General features: G+C 36.3%; 1 protein-coding gene and 1 pseudogene across 1 annotated transcript in view; one reads left to right on the forward strand and one right to left on the reverse strand.

Moving 5' to 3' along the window:
• The window catches only part of LOC139842093 (TMV resistance protein N-like), a 283,902-nt pseudogene extending 283,019 nt beyond the window's left edge, over positions 1 to 883 (reverse strand).
• A 2,517-nt stretch (positions 884 to 3,400) lies between these two features.
• The window catches only part of LOC139842094 (uncharacterized), a 47,183-nt gene continuing 24,180 nt past the window's right edge, over positions 3,401 to 26,403 (forward strand). The window contains exon 1 of the mRNA XM_071832269.1: positions 3,401 to 3,481. Within this exon, the coding sequence (XP_071688370.1) occupies positions 3,401 to 3,481 (81 nt within the window). The remainder of the gene's footprint in view (positions 3,482 to 26,403) is intronic.

A 26,403-nucleotide genomic window follows, 5' to 3' on the forward strand; every position in this document is an offset into this window, starting at 1 on the left:
CCACTTTGTACTCTTGTTTTTTGTGACAATATTTCGGATATTTATCTCTCTGGCAATCCAGTTCAGCATCAACGTACCAAACATATTGAAATGGATATTCAGTTTGTACGTGAAAAAGTTGCACGCGGTGAAGTTCTGGTTCTTCACGTCCCTTCACGTTTTCAAATTGCAGACATCTTCAGCATCCGGCCTCCTCCCGCTGAAACTGCGGGGGTGTATTAGTGACCTATATTAGATAGATATTCCGAGATCTTCTATAATATTAGACTTGTATTCTATTTCAAAGTGTATCTCGATATATATAGAATAGATTTGTACTTGTAGGACATGGTAGGCAAAGCCCATGTATTTGTATATATACTCGATTGAGTTTGGAAAGAAAGACATCAACAATTAAATTCTTACAATTATAATTTGTCTTTAACTCCCACCCAGCAAGACCAGCTACTTCTTCCATAGCCCTTCTCCATTTCCCAACAGTTTCTACATTTTCATGTTTGGTAAATGCATCTCCTACTTGGCCGATTTGTTTGCGGACTTCGGTGGGCTCCACTGCTTAGAAGACCGGGCAAGCGCTCTGGTCTGCTGCCTTCTGGCACTCCATAATCTTGACAAGCTCGTCTAAGAACCAGCATGAAGATGCATAGTTCTTGGAGAAAACAATTATGTATAATTTTGATTCTTGAATTGAATTGATGAGCTCATCACTTATCTTTCTCCCTTGCTTGATCTCCTCGTCATCCTTGTAGGTCCGAACGCCTTTTTGTATAAGCGCGTAATAAAGATGATCTACATAGGTCTTACGCGTATCTTCACCTCTAAAGCTTAAAAAAACATCATACTTAAACTTCTTTTGATCGAATGAAGTTGAAGAAGATGACATTAATAAATGTATCCTTGCAAAATCCTAAAAATAACCGTTCAAGTAGGGAGATCTCTTGGCTGATCAATCGATAAAAGAAGCAGAACTAATTACTCTAGAAACTAATTAACTATATTTCAAACCTTGTATATTGTTCAAGTTGAGGGTATAAACTAATTAATTTCCATGAAGACGTGTTGGTGAAATTGTCAGAAAACTTCGAAAGTCACTGGTCAGTTATTATTAATCTTATCTTGTACTATCTTATTACAATTACAATATTATTTTTATTTTTTATTTTTTATTTTTTTTTAGTTTTTTCCTGATGCATACAAATAGGGGAAATTTTTCAAAATACATCTAAATCGTAAAGTGTTTGACGATATGCCCATAATTTTTTTTAATTGCAATCTTGCCCCCTGTTCATGCACCACGTATCACGCACAGAGCGTGCAGGTTGATGTGTGATGCGTGGTCACCGAGTATCTAAGGAGACACGCAAGTGTAAACACAACCACACACAAACCAACCAGCAACACGCATGGTGTGTGTTGCTCGTTTAATAAGACGCCCAATTTGATTCAAAAACTCAGATGCTCCAAAAAATCATATAAACAAAACAACACACCAAACGGTGAATTCCTAAAATTCGTTCGATTCAACAGTTTTTTTTTTGCTTGTTAACTCGATTTTAGTTAAATTCAACCAACAACCGTGATTATACCGTTTACCCCTTAAACACGTACGCACTTTAAAACTCATTTTCACGTCTTTTTGAGCGAAAATCTCTAAAGTCTGAGTTATAAAAGTTGTTGATCAAGATATTATGACAATTGAAAATCTTCTAAAATTGCTAACAAATCCGCAAGTAAACAGCTCAATCTCGTTGTTGAATTAAATTACATTATATAATACTTAGTAAAATAACACAATTAAAGTTCAAATGCTCAATATAACATAATACCAGTAGGTTGCAATATTTCAAAGATTAGATTTGCTTCTAAACACTTACAAAATTAATTAAATTCATAACAAAGTGGTAATTTGCTTACTTACAATTCTGTATATCAAACCTCATTGCATCTTAATTTAATTCAATATAAATGAATGAATGTGCATAAATAAAAAAAAGGATTTTTCTAAATATGGACCTAATGAGTAATGTCATTAAAGAATTTGGAATGTGTTTATACATTGTAAATAATCATCCACTTTTAAGAGTTGTCATTAGAAAAAAAAAATAAGATGTGGTGTATATATGTGGTACCTATTTGAAGACATGTTAATATTAAGGATCGATTGATTGATTAACCACTCACATTTATTTGTTCATAGATGATGGAGGTTGAAAAAATAATTAAGTACCAAGTTCTTGAAACTTTGTCAAATTACCTGTTATTGATTTTTAAATTTAAATTAAAATCTCTAATTAAACAAGGGTACGTTCCGTTGGTTTGAGCTTGGAAGCAACCTGCTATCTATCGATAGGCGAGAACAGACTGCTATTGGCTGCTTCGCACCCTTATTAAAAAGGGTTTTGGTCCTAACATACATGAAAGTTGACAAAAGACATTCTTTCTTAAGTCAACCTGTTCATATAACTGGTTTATAAGCGTTGACTAAAGCCATTCTGTCTTAAGTCAACCAGTTCCTATAACGGGTCAACCCTTCTTTCATTGTTTTCCCATCGGTCATCAATGACGAGTTGTTATGAGACTTGTTAGGAAGGACTAGAAAGGTTAACCCTTATCTCATTGATCTTCCTTCGGTGGATCAATGTAGGGTTGTTATTAGCATCGAGAAATATTATTAACATTGATCATACGACTTAGAGGAATTCCTCTCTCCGTTTTTAGACCAGTAGCATGGAGTCCTCTAGTTGACTTTTAACACTCTCTCGATACGATAAGGAGAGTAAGCCCTCTTTCAACACCAATCCTCATTCATTGTAACATTACCCTTACCTCTTCTCTGATTGTCGCGTTCCCCTGGGTGAAAGAGAAATAGTTGTTTACCAAGCCAAACCGTAGCGGGATGTATGAGAACTTAAATGAACACCATGGGGAGCTACACCTGCGCTTAGCGTACTACGCAGGCTCATCAAACAGCGCTTTTTAGCTTCCTTCAGGATTTGGACCCTTTCTTTTGCAATACTTAAAAAAGTCTCTCATGGCCCAATTATTATTACAGCGTTCTCTACCATAGAATTCGGCCTTCGGGGTCAACCCGCATGTGAATGAGTGACATGGGGAGAAGGAAGAAATTATTGTACGTATGATAGGGGGTCGGTACGATACACATATGGTGAACAGTCAAAGTGAGGGATAGGGTTTAGTTAAATACGATATGGGGAGGTATGGGATACAGCTAATGTCGAGTAGGTAGAACTTGTGGAAGGAAGACACTGGCGAGTAGACCTGTGAGAGCCCCCCATCAAATGCGGTTCCGACGTGCCCAGAGGCCAGAGGGTGAATCCGTTCATAGTCCGTAGGACCAACACCATTCAAAGGTGGGCGGCCCATCCCGCCTAGAACAGTTATGTTTGACTGGGCTTACACACATTCGCTCACTTACGTTGTCCCCCCTCAGCTCACCCTAGCCCCCTTTTTCTCTTCTAACGTAAGCTCCAGATGCAGGAAAGTCCTAACTAACTTATTAAAAAGGGGCATTGTGAGCCTTTGCAGCCGCTCGCAGGCCAGGTGAGGCGTAGGTACTACGGCATATAATCAAGATCGATAAAAGGGCTTTTCTTGCTTTAGCTTTAGCATATGCATCAGCTGTCGTTATGGAAAACGTTGATGCAGGCCTGAATTCAAATAGCCCCAAAAGAAATTTGGATACTTAATTATGGGGCTCGATCAACCTTCTCATCACCACGTACCACGTTACATAACTCTGTTATTTCACTGTTGTCTTCTTATATTACCGAAACCCAAGATAACACACAATCCAAGGATACCTCTTCCTTCATTGACTTATCGTCCTTATGCTTCTGATATATGGCCAGCTACTACTCAACTCCAAAACATATATAACTACGTGTACTATCTCGTTTCCACCAAGTCTTAACATTTGACCACAAGATGCGCAATGCGGCTATATCAAAAATGAAAACTCCTCCTATCATTACGCTCATACTTTCGTATAAGGAAATCTTATCATCCAATCTCTCAATGGAGAGAGACTCCACACACTATACCAGTATTCACCACGAAGGGGGAATAATCTTATCAAACGTATTCAGAAACCGACAAGATGGGAAAACTTGCACAACTGTTCATTGAAGGAATTCTATTCCAGCACGGTGTGCCATCGTCAATTATCTCGAATCGAGATGCTCATTTCACTTCTAGATTTATAAGAAGCCTTGGGAACACGTTTAAACATGAGTACCACGTATCATCCACAAACCGACAGATCAAGCGAACATACGATTCAAACCCCGGAAGACATATTACGAACTTGTATTGTTGCCTTTAGTCGATTCCTTTTACAATGATAGTTATCATTCGAGTATTAACGCCGCACCTTTTGAAGCTTTATATGGCCGCAAATGTTGTCTCTTAATTGTTGGACCGAAGTAGGCGACAAGCAACCCACAGGACCTGAACTCACTCGTGAAATAACCGTTAAGATCGTTCAAACCCAAGAAAGGCTCAAGACGACCCGTAGTCTCCAAAAGAGCTATGCCGATGTTAGACGTAAACCTCTCGAATCCCAAGTGGGTGATCGTGTAATGTTAAAAGTCACACCTTGGAAAGGTGTAATCCGTTTCGGGAAACGTGGAAAGCTAAATTCGCGATATCTTGGTCCTTTTGAAATCTTAGAGCGTATTGGACCCGTTGCTTACCGTTTAGATCTTCCAACTCAATTAAGTTCCATTCATCCTACATTCCATGTATCAAACATAAAGAAGTATCCTTATCCATTTAGAGATTGACAACGCAAGGTCTCGAGGAATAAACAACAACTACTACTTCCAACTAAATTTCGGAACGAAATTTCTTTTAAGGTGTGGGTAATGTAATTACCCGCCTTTTTCTGTTAATTTATTTTAACACCCGTCTTTTTCTTTAAATAACATCTTTCGTTATCTAAATTCGTATCTTTCGTTAACTAGCGTTTTCAATATTTCCGTTAGTTAATTATAACATCTCTCGTTTACTCTAGCATATTCAAAATGATTCGTTCATTTAATTCACGCACCCGCTTTTAAACTTGAGGGACTAATCGTGTCAAGTAGCCAAAGTGGTGACTAGGTCAACTATGCTACGCACCTCCGATTAACATGTAACTTGTATTAACATGCTCATATATGATAAATTAGCTCAGAAAAATTGTCTGAGACCTGACCCGAATGTGTTGACTTTTTTGTTGACTTTGACTTGACCAAAGTTGACTTTTATTCAAACTTAACTAATACTTTATTTAATCGTTATAACCTTTCCCTTATACTTGATTCTTGCATGAAACTTGACAACTTGATTCACATGCTATATAATCGAGTCGTAACGAGCCATAGGACTAAATGAACAACTTTGACCGACCGTGTTTTACCGTTATTGATACGACCTACTTGTTTAGGTCAAGACTAGCATTCATTCTTGCACACGTTACTTTGTGAAGTACCTTTATACTCGTGCACTCAAGGTGAGATCATAGTCCCATCTTTTCAACAACTTTTATACTTTTAAATTATGGGATGAGAAACACATACGGTTTATACTTTTATACTTTGAACACAAGTACGAAAACAAACATTCCACGTACGAGTTAGAACAAAATTCCTCAATTCAATTATCATTAGTTACACTTGCAGGGTGTAAGCGCGAAATTATGTTGTGTGGCCATACGGGTTTGACGAACCCTCGTTCGGACAGTTCGCTACCGTTGGCGAATGAAATGTAATTTTAACGTGTATAGTGTAGGTTCTAGCACTATGATTCAGAGGTACCATTCAGTAAAGCCTTGATAATTGGGTGCTCGTGATACAAACAACACCTTTGGAATATAAACGATTTGGATAATCAACTTATACTAAATCTTGTGGTTCAATACAACTTACTTACTAAACCTATGATTTCTTCAACGTTTTCGTTGACAGATTTTCTATGTTTTTCTCAGGTCCTTGATGTAATGCCCCGTACAAAACCATCGTGTACGAATCATCAACAACAGGATCATTACAAGGTCAAATACTATATGCTGTTTCAAAACAAGTTTGCATTCATGAATAAAGGTGACGTTTTAACCAACGTCACCTTTATTCATGAATGCAAACTTGTTTTTAAACAGCATATAGTATTTGACCTTGTAATGATCCTGTTGTTGATGATTCGTACATGATGGTTTTGTACAGGGCATTACATTTGGTATCAGAGCATTGGTTGTAGGGAATTAGGTTGCATTAGTGAGTCTGGACCGACCCGAGTAGGATTCACTAATAGGACTAATCTACAACTTGCTAGTTTACTTGTTTCTGAGGAATTTGCTGCATGCTGCTGCTTACTTTTACTGTTATATGCCGTATGCTACTACATGACTTCACTACTGCATGCTATTATCTATTTTCGATTGCATGATACTTGCCGTTATTGCCATGCTACTTACTGTTATACATGATTTAGACTGTCGTAGTTACTTTGCCTAATACGTGCTTGCTTTATGACTTACTGACATGGAAAAAGTTATTTTTCCTTGTTCAGATGTCGGATATTCCACCTGTCATCATTTTGGACAGCGACACAGACTCATCAGCCACCTCGCCTGCCATCGTTGCCGATTCTCAAATCTCGTCGTCGACACCCTCCAGTGACTCAGGCGCTTCGTCCTTCGGAGCTAGTAGCCATGCACCCGGCCCAGTGATTACCTCAGACGGAGCCGAGGACCCACCGGAAATTCCAGCTCCACTTGCCCCAGGACCTCCGGAGCCACAGCACCATCCCGGTGGTGCTGTGATTCCCGCGGAACTTGGGGAAGGTCCAGTCCGTAATGAGCATAACCATTGGTGCCGACGCCTTCCTGATGGACGTCTCGTGCCGATCGGACCCGGCAGATACCGATAGATGATGGCCGCCCGAGGAGAGCCACCCGTGCAGCCACCCCCAGCTGATTTAGGCGACCCATCATCTGCCGATTCTTCATCCGATGACTCATCCTCTGATGACTCTAGTGACGAGGATTCAGATGAGGACCCTGATGATGCACCTGTACAGCCACCCTCCACCCCGCCGAAGAAGCGGTACCGTTTCAATGGTTAACGCACATGGACTGAGGACTAGAGTTACCGCCCGTAAGCGGCTTGTACCGTATCCTGCTGACCCCTTCATCCGTAAGCCTTACCGCTTTGCAGCCTCTACTTCTGGAGCCAGACCATCTGCACCACCAGCTCCACCAGCACCACCCGTACTGACTGCACTGCCTGCCCCACCATCTCCCTCTGTCAAGGAACTAATGAGGGAGGTGGAGATCCTCCGTGCTCGGGTAACTGAGCTCGAGGACCAAATGTCCCACGTATTGGACATCCTACACCCACCGTCACCGTAGGGCTTTTGTAGTAGATTTCATTATGTAATCTCATTTGTAGTTTCATGTATTACTTATGTACTGTACGAACATATGCGGATGTATGCAACTTATTATTAATGATTGGAATTTTGTGTTGTTTACTTTTTGCACAAGTGTTCTATTTACGTTACTGTATGATGGTTTTGTGGTACTTGTATCTAGTTGCGTTTCTTAATAAACATGTGATGTATTGATTCCATGTTGGTTACCATATACTGTATTATTATTTATTGAATACTGGATTTTGACTTGAGTCAAAATTTTTGTTTAGAACATCAATGGCCAATGGAAGATCAACACCCACCGCAGCCCAAATCGAGGAAATGATCAATGAATGAGTCGCCGCAGCTTTAGCAGAAATGAACCCCCAAGCTCCACCTCCGCCAGTTATCCAACCCATTCGTAATGGGTGTACATACAAAGAGTTCAAAGCTGCAAGCCCCACAACTTTAGTGGAACTGAGGGGCCGGTTGGTCTCACTAGGTGGTTTGAGAAATTAGAATCTGTGTTCTAAGTTAGTAACTGCTCAGAGGCGAACAAAACCAAGTATGCTTCATGTACGCTGTCAGACGGCGCACTAACTTGGTGGAACACTCTGTCCCAAGCATAGGGTATTGATGAGGCGTATGCCACTCCATGGGAAGAGTTTAAGGGGGCCATGATTGAAGAATATTGCCCTAGGACTGAGATCCAGAAAATGAAGATTGATTTTATGCAGTTGAAGGTTGTGGGAAACGAACTCGATGGTTACAACCGTAGGTATCTAGAATTAGCCCTGATGTGTCATACCATGGTTACCCCGGAGTTTAAGCGTATGGAAAGGTACTTGTGGGGACTTCCTAAGTCCATTAAGGGAAATGTCACATCGTCTAAGCCGCCCAATGTCCCGGAAGCAATGCGCATGGCGCATACTTTAATGAACCAAATCATCATCGATGAACCGGAAAAGGCTAAGTCCGAAGCGGGTAGTAGTGATAAGCGTAAGTGGGATAACAACAAGGGTAGAGCCTATGATTAAAACCCAGCAAAGCGACATGAGGGTTTCAAAGGAAACAACAACGGTGGGAACCCCAACCCAAACACTGGCTCAAACCCCAACTACAAGGGCGGTCTGCCACAGTGCAAGAGGTGCTACAAGCACCATACTGGGTACTGTAATGTTGTCTGTGAAAAGTGCAAGAGGACCGGGCATATTGGCAGGGACTGCAAGATCACCACCATGACTGGGAAGCCGAACCCCAATGGACCGAGAAAGTGTTATGAATGCGGACAGATGGGCCACTTCAGAAATGAGTGTCCCAACAAGCGAAAGGACGGCGGACCACCGCGTGGCAGATCTTTCAACGTTAACGCAAGGGACACCCGTGAGAACCCCTACTTGGTCACATGTATATTCACTATCAACAACCTATTAGCTTCTGTCCTATTTGATACTGGTGCCGATAGAAGTTATGTATGTAGACACTTTTGCTCTAAGATAAATTAGTCGTTAGTTAATTTAAAGGAGAGTATGCTTGTAGAGGTAGCCAATGGGAAACTTGAGAAAGTTGACCAAATTAGCCGAGGAGCTATTATAAATATAGCTGGTGTGGATTTCGAGATTGACTTGATACCCATTAAGTTAGGAAGCTTTGACGTTATTGTCGGTATGGACTGATTGACCAAGATAAGGGCTGACATTATCTGTGGAGATAAAGCTCTTCGTATACCACACGGAAATGGTGAGTCACTGGTTATTTACGGAGAGAGATGTAGTTCGAAACTAAATCTCATTAGTTGCATCAAAGCGCAAAAGATCATGAAGAAAGGACGTCTTGCTGTTCTAGCACATGTGAAAATGTTAGAAACCGAGGTGAAGAGCGTGGAGGACGTACGAATTGTGAACGAATTTTCCGATGTCTTTCCGGAAGAATTGCCTGGATTACCGCCACTGAGAGCAGTGGAGTTTCAGATCGACTTAGTGCCAGGAGCTGCACCTGTAGCTCGCGCACCTTATCGACTCACACCTTCCGAAATGCAAGAGTTGCAGAACCAATTACAAGAACTGCTAGACCGTGGATTTATCCAACCAAGTTTCTCGCCTTGGGGCGCACCTGTTTTATTTGTGAAGAAGAAGGACGGATCATTCTGCATGTGTATCGACTACCGCGAACTCAACAAATTGACGATCAAGATTCGGTATCCTCTTCCCCGAATTGACGATCTTTTTGATCAACTACAAGGATCAAGCGTTTACTCTAAGATCGATTTGTGATCCGGTTATCACCAATTGAGGGTGAAAGAGAGCGACGTGATGAAGACTGCATTCAGGACTTGTTATGGACATTATGAGTTTCTCGTAATGCCATTCGGTTTAACAAACGCACCTGCCGTGTTTATGGATCTCATGAATCGTGTCTGCAAGCCATACCTGGATAAGTTCGTTATCGTCTTCATAGATGATATCCTCATCTACTCCAAGAGCGAAGAAGAACATGAACAACATCTTCGTCTAGTGTTGGAACTCTTGAGACAAGAGCAACTTTATGCCAAATTCACCAAGTTTGAATTTTGGTTGAAGGAAGTCCAATTTTTGGGTCATGTTGTGAGCGACCAGGGTATCAAGGTAGATCCCGCAAAGATCGAAGTTATCAGTAAGTGGGAAACCCCCACTACTCCGACGCACATCCGCCAATTTTTAGGTCTCGCCGATTACTACCGAAGATTTATTGAAGGTTTCTCTCTGATTTCGCGTCCTTTGACCGCGCTAACTCACAAAGGGAAGAAGTTCATTTGGGAACCCGAACAGGAATCATCATTTCAAACTTTGAAAAAGAAGTTAACCACCGCACCTATCTTATCACTTCCTGAAGGCAGTGACGATTTCGTCGTTTATTGCGATGTTTCGAAAAGTGGTTTTGGTTGTGTACTGATGCAACACACAAAGGTTATCGCTTATGCTTCCCGTCAATTGAAGATTCACAAACGAAACTACACTACTACCGATCTTGAACTTGGAGCCGTTGTCTTCGCATTAAAACTGTGGAGACACTATCTCTATGGAACTAAGAGCACTATTTTCACCGATCATAAAAGCCTCCAACACATTTTCGATCAAAAGCAACTGAATATGAGACAGCGTCGATGGATCGAGACGTTGAATGACTATGATTGTGAACTTCGTTACCATCCTGGTAAGGCCAATGTTGTAGCCGACGCTTTGAGTCGAAAGGAGAGGATGGCACCTCTTCGTGTCTGAGCCCTGAACATCACCATTCATTCGAACCTCAATAGCCAGATCCAAGAAGCCCAAGATGAGGCTCTCAAGGAGGAAAATATATCTCATGAACACTTGAACATTCTCGTCTCTCGATTCGAGGTTAAGGAGACTGGACTTCGATATTTTGCCGGAAGGAATTGGGTACCTCTTTATGGAGATCTACGGAACCTTATACTAGATGAAGCCCACAAGTCGAGATATTCGATTCATCCCGGAGCGGGCAAAATGTACCACGATCTTAAGGAACAGTACTGGTGGCCGAATCTTAAGAAGGATGTTGCAACTTATGTCGGGAAATGTTTGACTTGCTCGAAAGTAAAGGCCGAGCATCAGAGGCCCTCTGGATTACTTCAACAACCGAAAATCCCACAATGGAAGTGGGAAAGGATAACAATGGATTTCATTACTAAGCTACCAAAGATGGTGGGCGGATACGATACCATCTGGGTTATCATTGACCGTCTTACCAAATCTGCACACTTCCTAGCTATGAAGGAAACGGATACGATGGAGAGACTCGCTCAACTATACATCAAAGAGGTTGTATCTTGTCATGGTGTACCTTTATCGATCATCTCAGATCGCGATCCCCGTTTTGCTTCTAGATTTTGGCGTTCTTTGCAAGAAGCCTTGGGAACCCGTCTCGACATGAGTACTGCGTATCATCCACAGATCGACGGGCAAAGAGAATGCACAATTCAGACTTTAGAGGACATGTTGCGTGCATGTGTCATTGATTTTGGAAAGGCCTGGGAAAGGCATTTGCCGCTAGCCGAATTTTCTTACAACAACAGTTATCACTCAAGTATTAATGCCGCACCCTTTGAAGCGTTGTATGGCCGCAAGTGCCGATCTCCCATTTGTTGGCCCGAAGTAGGCGAAAGGAAAATCACCGGACCCGAGGTAGTCCATGAAACAACTGAGAAGATTGCTCAAATTTAAGCGAGACTTAAGACGGCCCGTGATCGTCAAAAGAGTTATGCTGATCTTAAACGTAAAGACTTTGAATTCAACGTGGGTGACCGTGTGATGTTGAAGGTTGCACCTTGGAAAGGTGTGATCCGCTTTGGAAAGCGTGGAAAGTTAAATCCACGATACATTGGTCCTTTTGAAATCTTGGAGCGTGTTGGACCCGTTGCTTACCGTTTGGATCTTCCAACTCAATTGAGCTCCGTTCATCCTACTTTTCATGTATCGAATTTGAAGAAGTGTCTTGCTGAACCGGAACATGCCATACCTTTGGAGGAACTTACAATTGATGACAAACTCCACTTCGTGGAGGAACCTGTTGAAATTATGGACGGTGAGGTCAAAAATTTGAAACACAACAAGATTCTGATCGTCCAAGTACGAAGGAATGCCAAACGAGGACCTGAGTTTACCTGGGAACGAGATGATCAAATGATGCAGAAGTATCCTCACCTTTTCTCGACTCCTCCATCTACCTCAGCTTAAAATTTTGGGATGAAATTTTCTTTAACAGGTGGGTAATGTAACGACCCTGGATTTTCTAACGTTTAATTATTAATAATTTTTTATTAATGCTTGTGTTTAATGAATGTATTTTTATACATTTACTTGCTACCGTACTTGACTTTACATGCCCGACTCGTCTTTGTGACATACGTACTTTTCACGAATAATATTTTCGAATATTATTTACATTCATGATTAATTATTATTAGTCATTTTAATTAACTAAGGTTACTAGTTAATTACTTGGGCTTTATTTGATTAATTGCATACTTACTTGAACTTGGGCTTTTATTATTTGATATGGACTTGGAAGCCCACCCTACACACTTAATGGACTTGTAAGCCCATCATTTAAGCTAGTGATTTACTAATGGAAGCATGGATTAATTAACATAAGTAAAGGAATCTAGTTACTTGTATCTTTACACCTTGTTCCCATAACCATTTAGCTTTAATACTACTTCAATCTCACGCCACTCTCCCATGTAGAAAGTAGATTTGAACCTTGCCTTGTTGGGAGCCTTGACCGTCGGCCAAGTAGGGTGGTGGGGGAGTTCATTTTCAAATTTTTTGATTACTTATTTGCTAGTTCACCTCATTTCACACACACACAAAAATACTTGCAACTTTCTCTCATCTTTTCTCTCTTTTCTTGTAAGTTACAAGCTTTATTTCTCCTTTCCTTTTTCTCTTCAAAACCGAAATATAAGCATCCATATCATCATCATTTACTTGCTTTGTTATTTGTAGTTGTTTGTTGTTGTTTACTTACTAATTGTAAGAATCAAACTTTCTAGTTTGTTCTTCATATCATCTTATTCATACAAGAACATACAAGAACCTAAACTTTCTAGTTATGGTTCTACACTTAATGTTTTAAAAAAAGAAAGTTCATGAGTTGTAAAATCATTACTTGTGTTCATGTTTGTAAACTTAAGGTTTACTTTCTTAAAGATCAAAGCCTTGGCTTGAATCTTTAAAAGTATGAACAACCATGAACTTAATAACTTGTAGATTAGTTTATTTCTTCATTTCTTGTACTTTTGAATTCGTTATTATGGTTTAATGGTCAAGTATTACAAGTTAATCTTGATCTCATACTTCTTGAAACTAAAGTTAACTTTATAAGTTCAAGAACATGGAAGTATAACTTTCTAGTTATAACTTCATATACTTATGAAAGATCTAAGTTTCTATAGCTTATGGTCTTTTAATTTTGTTGCAAACAAGGGCTTATGAGCTTACATACACTTTACAAGATGAGAATCTAAGTTTCATAACTTATGGTTTCATTAAAGTAAAGATTCAAGTGTTATGACTTAGGATTTAACTTAGTAACTTTAGATCTAGACTTTTGGGTCTTGGATCTTTAAGATCTAACTAAGAACTATGTTCTACAACTTAAGATCTTAATTATTTAGTTTACTTTCAAGTTTGTAGCTTAATATTACTGTTAGAGTTCATGTATGTGTCGGATCTAAGATCTTGATGTAACTTTGGTTCATCAAACTACTTGAAACACTTAATTGAGTTGTGCTACTTATCTTAGACTTACATTTGTGTTATTATGGTCAAAACTTGGTAAATATGATGCAAACGCATCAACGAGTAGTACACTTGAAGCTATATGCATCAAGGATGAGAACCGTGATGAGCATCGAGCACCAAGAACCCACCGGAACACTAAACCTACTATTTCTCGGGTCTGATCAGAATACCTGGGCTACTGTAAAGTTTATTTTCAGTTATCTCTGTTCGATTAGATAATTTTTCGTTTAAGACTCGTCTTAATCCGAGTTACGGTTTAGGATCTATGGCCCTCTGAACGTCACTATGTCCTTTTAACGTTGTGCTGAAAATTCTGACCTACTCGCACTTAAACCGTCGCCACTAGCAAAAAAAGATGATTTTGGTTCTGGAATTTTTACAGCAACTAAAGGACTCATATACAGAGCCATGGCCACTGGTCTCACCTCATTTCGGTTTGTATAGAGGTCGTGGTGACTGAACGAAGTCAGCCTTTGTTTTAAACCCTAGTCTTGACTTAAAACTTACTATACACTTTTTGATGAATGATCAATGATCATGATACTTAAGACCTAATTTACATACATTTAAACCTTTGGGAACGATTTACTGACTTAGTAACTTTTGACATAGGATGAGGACTTTCCGGACCTACATACTTGCTTACTTTCCCGAATCAACTTTACTACTACTTTACACTGTGAGTTATAGCATCCCTTTTTACTTTAACTATTTTGGGAACTGAGAATACATACGCATTTTACGTTTTACATACTAGGCACGAGTACTTAAACTTTATATATGTGTGGGTTATACAACGACATAAACTTTCCCCTTAGCTCGGTAACGTTTAGTCATTGGTCTTTGAACCGGTGAACGAGAATCTTAGATATGGATCCATAGGGTTTGACATCCCCACTCGGGCTAGTAGCGCTAGCATTTAATGGGTGTTTAATACTTCGTAAACATACGTACTCGCCAAGTGTACTTTTAGGGGGTGATAAACGTTAAGTTAGTTACCAAGTGCCCACGGTTATACATATACTTTTTATACTGTTTTGAAACACTGTTGAAGCACTGAAATCTCGTGGCCTACCTTACATTACTGTTATACTTAAACTATAGCTCACCAACCTTTGTGTTGATGTTTTTAAGCATGTTTTTCTCAGGTGCTTAAGGTTTGCTTGCTTCCACTGTTGTACTAGTCATGCCTTGTAGACTCCCGCTGAGCTTATTAGAGATGTCACCGCATGAAACGTTTAATTTGCATTCAAACTATCTTACTTTTGAAACAATGTATTTGTAACGACCTACGGGTCACGTACTATTATTGCTTGCTATTCGTAGAAGCATACTTTTGGTTGCTAAACATTTGACGTTGGTTAAAACGTCACCTTTATTCATGAATGCAAACTTGTTTTGAAACAGCATATAGTATTTGACATTGTAATGATCCTGTTGTTGATGATTCGTACACGATGTTTTTGTACAGGGCATTACACTTGAATACTAAGTGATACATGCTTCCGCACACTATTTTGATACTTGCTTGGATGTCGAGTATACATGCATACATGGATCGTCTTTTGGCTCTACTTTAAATTGTGTCGCATAGGTTTCATTTGTACTTTAAACGTTCTAACGTATCTAGTTGTTAAACTACTTTTGTAAACTTGAAACATCTTTACAACTGAAATGAATGCGACATATTTTGGTCAAACCTTGTATTAAATACTTATGACCACGTTACGGGACCTAAGTTGACGGCGCCGTCAATGACGATTTTGTCGGGTCGTCACAATTTCTGTCATCAGGATCCAGCACCAGAATGTAAACACAGTTCAGTAAACCAAATATCACTGATTCATTCGTGTTAGGTTTTGTATCATATTGATAGCCTTTAGGAAATGGTCAAATGTGTCAATTATAGCAAAGTATAATAACAACTTGTAGTCTTGTACTGGTATAGATAAAACCATTTGAAAGTTAATTTAACAATGAATCATAAACAGAATATCATATATCATATAACTATCAAAGCATACTTTTGATATAAAGGGTATGCGAATGTGTATTCTGACAGTCAATTAAGGATATGTTCAAGAATCCAGAAAAGATAACTAGCTACTATTAGGAGAACTAAGTTACTGCTATAGGTAATTTTACATTAAACCTGCAAAGGTTAGATTTGTTACAAAGTTACATCAACTTCTTACTTCTAAAAATCCTGATTGCTTTCACAACAAAAAACCAGAAATTCAGTTTGACAGACAATACCATTAAATAGAAAATGCACCTTCATCAGTTATAAGTCATAAAGCAATGTACTAGAGTATTACAAATATTACAGAAGCATACATGACCTCAAATGAAGAAACCTTCAATTAACTTTTCAGTTTTCATATGAACTAGATTCATCTCACACAAAACAAGGAACAATGTTCACCAAAGTATAATAACAAATTTAACTGAATATATACTAAGAACGATTAATTTGCCTATATATAAGGGAGTATTTGGCTAGCTCATTTTGCTTATGTCCTTACTGTAATTTGCTTGTTTAACTATTAAGTTTTCTTTTTGTGAACTTATTCTTTAAGATACAAAAGGGCAAATAAAACACACTTGGTACTTAAACAAACCGAATATGAACCGATGTAATGTATAATGACAGTAATTGCATCTCAAAACACACAAATACTTCAAACACAAGATAAAATAAATTGAATCAAGTACTGCAAGTTTACAGGATATAAGTAACTATACCAAGAAACACACAATTAAAACATTCTTCAACAAAAACAGAACAAATTACTCTCAAAACAACAGCAGCGCAACTAAAAAAACATAATAAGATTAGCAACACAAATATACAACAATATTGATAAAACATAAATGTAAACTGTGGCTAATGATTTTAGCAGAGTTATAGCATAAGAGATATACCTTGAGTTTATAATGCCATACAATTTGGCAAAACATATTCTTTCCGTAAGAAAGTGACACACTACTCGTATAATTTAGGAAAGGATATTACCAAATCTCAGTATAAGTCAATGGCAGGGATACTATTGCGTCGAGTATATAGGCGCATCACTTATTATAAAGATTCGCATATTGCAGTTTTCAAGCCGTTTTCGGTGGCAACACATAAAAGAGAAGATTAAAAAACTACAGCAACTTCGGAATTTATATGTACTTGTAGAAAATCTTCAATCGGAAATCCAAACAGATTGTGTGTCTATGTGTTCTCTGTAAGATTAATGTGCAAGGTACAACATATAACTATATGACTAAATTCATTTGAGCCTTCGGGGTCACACATATATACACCTAGACGTTAATATAATATATGTATGATGTATATATATTACTCAAGTAACGAAACAAGTTAAAATACTCTGTTATGAATTAATTGAATGATTAATTAATTTTGAATTAATTAATTATATATATATACGAATGTTAGTTGGTCATTGAATGTTAGATGAGATAAGTAATTCAAAACACAAACATCATGCGTATATATTTTATCCAACTTTTACTTCATTTATAAATTAATAAATATAGAAAAGGTTGAATGTTGGTTGTTGTTATGAAGTCAGCTTACTTTACATATATGGATATTATTTTGTTTCAAGGAAGCACATGTAATATACAAAATAAAGAAATCTCAAAATAATTTGTGGCATGTTGTTTACAAACGATAACTAAGAAACATAATAAGATTCAAACTCATTCTTCTTATGTTTCACGAAAACCAAGACACAGAGTTTTCATTTATTTGTGCGTTTCAATTGAAAACAAAGAAGATATCGATTACGGAGTATTGTTTGTTTATTATAATAATAATAATTAGATTATATAATAAATTACTTGAGTTTGGACTAGCATCCATTGACGTTGTTTGAAAGTATAGTGGACTACCCAAAGAGACGATCATATCCTTTGATTGTAGGTTTCTCTCCGTTCATCAGTTTCTTTAAGAAAGGTATACCGTTAACTCCTCTTTTGATTTATATTCATGATAATTATTATGATGTAATTGGATCTTGTTAGGATCGTTAATCGTGTGAATATTTTACTTGAAAGTTCATATTAAATTAAATGATGTTTATTTTAAAGATAATAAAAGATGTTTATTTTCACGTTCCGTTGCGTTTATAAAATTTAAAAGTACACACGGTTTTCCATCAGTGGTATCCGAGCCGCTTTTACACCATCTTAATTATCGCGTGATTTTCTTAAGATTTAGCTTTGTGGTGAATTGGTAAAAATCAAAACCTTTATGGTTTTGAAAGTCAACTTTGTTGATTACCTCATGACGCACGAATAAGATCTGAAAAAAAATCACTGTTATAAATTTTGAATTTATTTTTTATGGCTTGAATAATTGTTGTTTATTTCATTCCATGGTTGTACACATGCATTGTAACCATGGACAAGCCATATGTAGGTTTTAATAATGTAGTTATTAAAATTGTGATTGCACACATAGTCCATAATGCCCCGACCTATGTATGATTGTTGTGATTGTTGATTACGGCAATATTATGTCATGTTGATTATTTATTTTATTAGAAAGGCCATTTTGAAGCCAAAATTGTATTATATTTATTTTTCATTTTCATAGTATTGTATTCAAGTTTATTCTAAATTGTAAAAGTATTAGATTAATTGTATTTTTCAATTTTAAATAAATGGAATAAGATGAAGATTAAAGATCAAGATGCAACGTGATCAAGATGCAACGTGATCAAGATGCAACGTGGAGTTTGACTTAGAAGATGGCGAACAGGTCAAGTGGACAACGATGGCGTTTGTCAAGTTTTCACTTGATTCTTGAATCAAGTGGGAGCTACGATATTACCCTTAGTTTGACCTCTTGATCCCATGTCGGCTCATGGGATCGAGCATAGGATTTTTTGGGCTAGACTATGTGTGTGTGATGCATGATATGGTTGTGTTTTATTTTTGCATTTATATATAATTGTTGATTAGAATATATGCTAAATGTTTTTGATGAAAACATCAAATAAAATCGGAAACAGTTTCAAAGATTAAAATTGATGATTTTAAAAGTTAAACTCAAATGAGTTTAAAGTTAAATGATTTTTGAAACACAAATTATATATGACCGAAATCTTTTAAAATTGTTTTAAAACGATACACGTTTGTGTATTTGTTATTTTTATATATAAAATAAAATAACAAACTAGATACATAAACACGATCAACATATATAAAACTGGTTAAAATAATTTTTAACAAATAGTGTAGCGAATCTTGTGTGCATGCATTATTCGTTAACACAAACTTTTTTAAACACCCGTCAAATTTAAGTCATGACCATCCAATGAGCTTGCAAACACTCCTTGTTATTTTTTGATTACGGTGAGACCTAATCGAATTATAGCCACGAGGTGGATTTTCAGTTACGAGTGAGACTAGGCTGAATTTCCACTGTTTTCAAATTGGACGACTTAATCGTATTCACGGTGAGACCTGAGTTCGAGGCAAGAATGGGAAAAACATGCCAATAGATAATAGTGGTTTGTTAGACTACACATATCTCAAGGTCCCATAAAGATCTAAGAGTTGTACCTGTGATGCAATTGGTACTCGCTACCTACCAGTAGACTCTATAACTGCTAGCTGATCAACAGATGTAGTTATGGAATCTCTATGTGGATCTTAGGCTTTCGTAAATTAATTGTTTTTAAATATATTAAAACTTGGGTAATTAATTTATTAAAGTATTATATCGAAGATACTAAAATTGAACCTTGTTCTTTTGTAGATGTCAAACAGTCAAAACGTAAACCAAAACACCCTCCGTTCTTTGTTGGAGAAGGAGAAACTCAATGGTTCAAACTTCCTCGATTAGTACCCAACCTGAGAATTGTTCTCAAATATGAAGGAAAGTTGAACAAAATTGAAGAACCCTTACCCGAAGCTCCTCCTGAGACAGCTACTGCTGCTCAAAAGAATGCTTATCAGAAGTTGTTTGATGAGCAAGAGAAGATAGCTTTAATCATGCTTGCTAGTATGACTTCTGACCTCCAAAAGGAAATGGAAGATCGTACAACATATGATATGATGACTGAGCTGAAAAATATATTTCAAAAATAGGCTAGTCAAGAGTTATATGAAACTTATAAGCTTCTTCAAACATGAAAAATGGATGAGGGTCAATCAGTGAGCTCTCATGTCTTGAAAATGAAAAGCTACATTGACCGATTGGAAAAACTTGGAATTACCTTGCCGCCTAACTTGGCTGTGAACACGGTTTTGGTTTCACTACCAAAATCATATCACCAATTTGTAATGAATTACAATATGCAAGATTGGGAGAAATCTCTGGCAGAGGTGCACTCGATGCTCAAAACTGCTGAACAGGATATTCCATATAAGGTTTCCAATCCATGTGTCCTGATGATTAGGGATGGTAAGGTGAGAAAGAATAAGCCGAAAACTTGGGGAAAAGAAAAAGGCAAGTCAATTGCTAAGAAAAAGATTTCACCACCTCCCAAGAAAGAAAACCCAGCGAAAGACGCCGAATGTTTCCATTGTGGAAAAGTTGGCCATTGGAGGAGGAACTGTCCTTCCTACCTATCTGAGTTGAGAAAAGGCAAAGCTGGCCAGACCAGCAAATCATGTATATTTCATATACAGTTATATACTTTTTCTAGTGATTCCTGGATTTTTGATACTGGCCGTGGTACTCACATCTGTAACAATATGCAGGGAATGAGAAGAAGTAAGAGACTGAAGAACAACACACTAGACTTAAGAGTGGGCAATGGGGCTCGAGCTGCTGTCGAAGCTATTGGCACCTATGAGCTTACTCTACCTAGTGGTCTTATTGTTTTGTTGGAACAATGTCATTATGCTCCTAGTATTACGAGCAATGTAATTTCTGTTTCTCTTTTGAAAGATATTGGTTTTGAACTTACTTTTACGCACCTTGGTATTTCAGTTTCTAAGAATAATGTATTTTATTTTAATGCTATTCCACGTGATGGTATTTTTGAAATTGATATGAATCGTGTGATTTCAAATAATAATTCTGTATATACCTGTACTGCCAAACGAGTCAAGCAAGACTTGAATAATACCTATCTATGGCATTGTTGTCTTGGTCATATAAACAAACAACGCATTTCAAAACTCCAATCTGATGGGATTTTGGAATCAACTGGCTCTGAGTCATTTGATGTATGCGAGTCATGTTTATGTGGAAAGATGACAAAGGCTCCTTTCTCCGGTTTAGGTGAAAGAGCTAAAAATCTTTTAGAACTAATACATACTGATGTGTGTGGCCCTTTTAGAACTATGTCTAGAAATGGTGAATCATACTTCGTTACATTTACTGATGATTATAGTAGATATGGTTATGTTTACTTGCTGAAACATAAACATGAAGTTTTTGAAACATTCAAAATCTTCCAAAATGAAGTATTGTGGGATTGTCTCACAGTTCACTCCACCTTACACACCACAGCACAATGGTGTGTCGGAATGGAGGAATCGAACTTTACTTGATATGGTTCGATCAATGATGAGTCTAACTACTCTACCAATGTCTTTTTGGGGTTATGCATTAGAGTCTGCTGCACGCATACTAAATATGGTTCCAACCAAGAAGGCAGAAAAGATACCATATGAGTTATAGCATGGAAAGAGTCCTAAGTTGACTTATTTGAAAGTCTGGGGTTGTGAAGCGTATGTGAAACGTGACACTTCAAACAAGTTAGAACCCAGAGGTATCAAATGTCACTTTGTGGGATACCCAAAGGAAACAATGGGTTACTACTTTTACTACCAAGCTGAAAACAAAGTGTTTACTGCTCGGTTTGCTAAATTCTTTGAAAGAGATCTTCTCTTACAAGAAGTCAGTGGGAGTAAAGTAGATCTTGAGGAAATTCAAGAATCACAAAGTAACATACCTTCTGAAGGCACTAGCCAACCGCACGTTGAAGCTGAACACACTGTTGATGAGCCAGAACGTGTTGCACCTATACTTCGTAGATCTAGTAGAATTCCTCACCAACCTGGAAGGCTAAATCTTCTGATTAATTCAGATGAACCTCATCTAGGGGATTATGATGAACCCTCTAGCTACGGTGAAGCCATGTGAGATCCATAATCTTACAAATGGCGAGATGCTATGAAGGCAGAGATGCAGTCCATGGAAGATAATCAAGTATGGGACTTGATTGATCTTCCACCCAATTTGAAGACAGTGGGGAGTAAATGGGTCTTTAAAAAGAAGGCTGACATGGACGGTAATGTAAACACTTTTAAGGCTCGGTTGGTGGCAAAAGGTTATACTCAAACTCAAGGAATTGATTATGAGGAAACTTTTTCACCAGTCGCGATCATTAAATCAATTAGGATACTTATTGCCATAGCTGCTTTTCATGATTATGAAATATGGTAAATGGATGTCAAAACCGCTTTTCTAAATGACGACCTAAGCGAGGACGTATATATGGTTCAGCCGGAAGGGTTTGTGAATCCTAAGCATCCTACTAAAGTATGGAAGCTTGTAAAATCCATTTATGGATTAAAGCAAGCATTCAGGAGCTGGATTCTTAAGTTTGATCAGAAAATCAAAGTGTTTGGTTTTTCTCAAAACCAAGATGAGCCCTGTGTTTATATTAGAGCTAGTGGGAGCAAAGTTGTCTTCTTGATCTTGTATGTTGATGACATACTACTTATTGGAAATGACATTCCAACTTTGCAAGATGTCAAATCTTGGCTTGGAAAATGTTTTGCCATGAAAGATATTGGAGAAGCTAAGTATATTTTTGGAATCAGGATCTATAGAAATAGATCCAAAAGTGAAATGACCCGTCCTAATCCATCCGGACGAAGTCCATATCGATTACAAACGATTCACAACAGTTGATTACATCGCGATGTATTTGACCTCTATATGATACATTTTACAAACATTACATTCATTTTTAAAAGACAAACTTTCATTTCATCGAATGTTGACGGCATGCATACCATTTCATAATATATCCAACTATAATTGACTTAATAATAATCTTGATGAACTCAACGACTCGAATGCAACATCTTTTGAAATATGTCATGAATGACTCCAAGTAATATCTCTAAAATGAGCAAATGCACAGCGGAAGATTTCTTTAATACCTCAGAATAAACATGCTTTAAAGTGTCAACCAAACGGCTGGTGAGTTCATAAGTTTATCATAACTATCATTTCAATATTTTAATAGACCACAAGATTTCCATTTATAAATATATGTACACTCGCAAGTGTATAAAACCGTTCTGCTTATGTTGAGGCCTCAGTAACCAACCTTAACAATAATATAACAAGTCATCTTCGCAAAGATGGATACGTACACTCGCAAGTGTATAAATAATCCTCGAAGTACTAAACATCCGCCCACTAGCTCTTATGTCTAGTGCAGCCTACAGGATGGGGGTGTTAAGCCCGATAGATCTATCTTTAGGATTCGCGCTTACATGCTCTTATAACATGTAACTAAATTACCTAGCACATCAATCCGCAGAATATCATTTTTAATCACTTGTCTCTATTTCGTAAAGCATTTATAAAATATTGCATGTATTCTCAGCCCAAAAATATATATTGCAAAAGCAATTAAAAAGGGAGCAAATGAAACTCACCATACTGTATTTCGTAGTAAAAATACATATAACGTCATTGAACAAGTGCAAAGTTGGCCTCGGATTCACGAACCTAAATTAAGTATATATATTTGTGTGTTGTTAATATTTGTCTAGCAAATTAGGTCAAGACATAGTGTACCACAATCCTAATACTCGAGTCTAATATGCAAAAGTCAACAAAAGTCAATTTGACTAAAAATGATTTCAAGATTTTATACATGATTATTATATAGTTTAAATATCGTCGTTTTGTATTTTTAAATATTTTTAAAAGATTTTACTAGAGTAAACAATATAATTCTTTTATTAATAAATAAAATTTTATATAAAAATTTACTTTATATATCTTAAGTAATAAAATTTATAGAGTTCATAAAATATTATGATAGGTTTTATTAAGGTAATTATATTATTTGTATTACTTATTTATTTGATAATTTAACATTTATAAAAATAATAAGTAAAAGTTGTATTATTTTGTAATAATAATTATTATTATTCTATTGATAAAAATATCAATTTTTATATTTACTAAAAATGATATTATAAAAATAATGAAATTTTATATTAACAATGATATAAAATAATATTTTTTGTAAAAAATGATAATTTTATCTAAATCAATATCTTACGATATTTAAATTTCATCATGATACCCATATTCATTATTTCCTAATCAATTTGTTAGTAGCTTTTAAATCATCCTTTATGTCGCGTTCATTTTAATGATAATAATAATAATAATACTAATTATAATAATTATAACTTTAACTTTAACGATAGTAATAATAATAAAATAACAATTTTTAATGATAATACTTTTTATTGATAATAATAATAATAATAATAATAATTTGATAAAAACTAGAACGACGATAATAACGACGATAATAATAATCATTTTTAATAATAATATCAAAATTTCAATTGACTATAACTTCTAATCCGTTCATCGAAACCATTCGTCATCTAAAGGAAAAGTTCTTAATTTTTCGCTAGCTTTCCGACGACATGCATATCTTATACCTTATCTCAACCGCAGGTGTAACTAATTCAAGATTCTACATAACCTAACTATGGGCAATATCAAAAGTACATGCATGCATAATCCTAAATACTCGAGCACTAGTCAGGGATATACTATTGTTATGTAAAAATTTATTTACAAGTACTCACGTATCAATATTGAGATTCAATATTGCAAGAAAGGTACGTAGGTGCAACGGAGATGATAAACACTAGATTGACCTCATGAGCAAACCCATGAACCGTACCCATCACCTCCATAGCTATAACCCATAATTTTCTTAGCCCTATCCTACTCATAAAACCCATGTTGCAACAACTCGCGTGCACTCCTTGTCGTAGTATTTTATGTATATTACTAATACTAGTTACTCCTAATACTACTAATAATATTTATATGATTAATAATAATAATAATAATAATAATAATAATAATAATAATAATAATAATAATAATAATAATAATAATAATAATAATAATAATATTAATAATATTAATAATATTAATAATAAAATAAATAATATAAAGAGTAATATCATTCAGAGAGAGATCGAGATAATATATCATTTACAATGGAACCAGAGTTGCTCGATTTATAAAGGTGGCTTAACATTTCTATCCATGTGAATTCACAACAATTAGCACACGGTTTTGTTTCAAAACCACGTATCATTTTAATTAATATAATATAAATATTATTTAATCTATAGAATTAATTAAATATTATATTATATTCTCGTGCATAGTTGATTTGTAATTTTTACACCGATGTGTAGTACGTTGACCCTCGACTCATGTACCACTTTCGGTTTTTCGAGCGTACTTTCGTACGTTTAGGAAACTAGTCTTTTTCGTTACGCAACGTGTACCCTTATTAATAATTTGACTTTCTCATCAACAAATTACTTTATAAAAAATGCAACTTATATAATTGAATGTTGTGGTCATTTGCTTCTATAAATCAGTGACTCGTTGTTTATCAAAATATATTATTTTAAATTAGGACGTTTTATGACTAAGTTAAAATATAAAGATGTATATATACATATTAAGAAATATAAGTTTGTATTATAACATTTAGTTTTTCAAAACTATTTATATTTCAAAGTTTATTTTTATTTCGTTTAAAAATAATTTAACGCGTAACGTTTTCATTTAAAAAAATATTAAATAGATACATTTAATTTATGTACTAATCGCTTTAAATATAAATTGCGTCACTAGGCGAACGTTACTACCGTGTACTTAATTTGAAAACATATATATTTAATGAACATGTTTTAAATATACGTTACAATCACTATTCCAACTTTCGTTTATTTAATGGTTCGTGAATCATTGAAATTTGGTCGAGGTTAAATGAATGTATGAACATAGTTTAAAATCCTTGAGATTTAACTTAACAAACTTTGCTTATCATGTCGGATTAATATAAAGATAAAGTTTAAATTTGGTTGAAAATTCCCGGATCGTCACAGTACCTACCCGTTAAAGAAATTTTGTCCCGAAATTTAAGTGTGGTTGTCATGGCTAACAATAAGAATGTTTTCATGACACGTACGAGCTAGAAATTAGAGTTTCATCATCATTGAGTAATATAGATAAAACAATTCGATTACTTGAAGAGTACGAGTGAAGCTATCGTAAAAGAAATAAAATGAGAAATAAAACTTTGTTTTAACTTTTGACGTTGTCTTGGTTGAATTCCGGAATTCAAGAGATTTAAAGAAAATCTTCGAAATCTAAAAGATTTGATTCTTCGGCAAATCAGGAAATTAGGATTCTCTAATTAAATGAGGAGATCTGCCTTGATTTCACTATCAAATATTTCACTATAAATTAACTTCTTCCGTTTCATATCTTTTATCATTCCTACACTTAATTTCCAAAGATTGTGAAAATGCTCAATCCAGTTTTAATCCTTATCCTCACCTTTACTATCGTAACAATCATTCTCCTTTTTCAACTTCCACCAGAGGAATCTGCTTACTTCTACTTTGCCCTTGGGGT

The sequence above is a fragment of the Rutidosis leptorrhynchoides genome, chromosome 4 (genome assembly GCF_046630445.1).
Source record: "Rutidosis leptorrhynchoides isolate AG116_Rl617_1_P2 chromosome 4, CSIRO_AGI_Rlap_v1, whole genome shotgun sequence".
Lineage (NCBI taxonomy): Eukaryota > Viridiplantae > Streptophyta > Magnoliopsida > Asterales > Asteraceae > Rutidosis > Rutidosis leptorrhynchoides.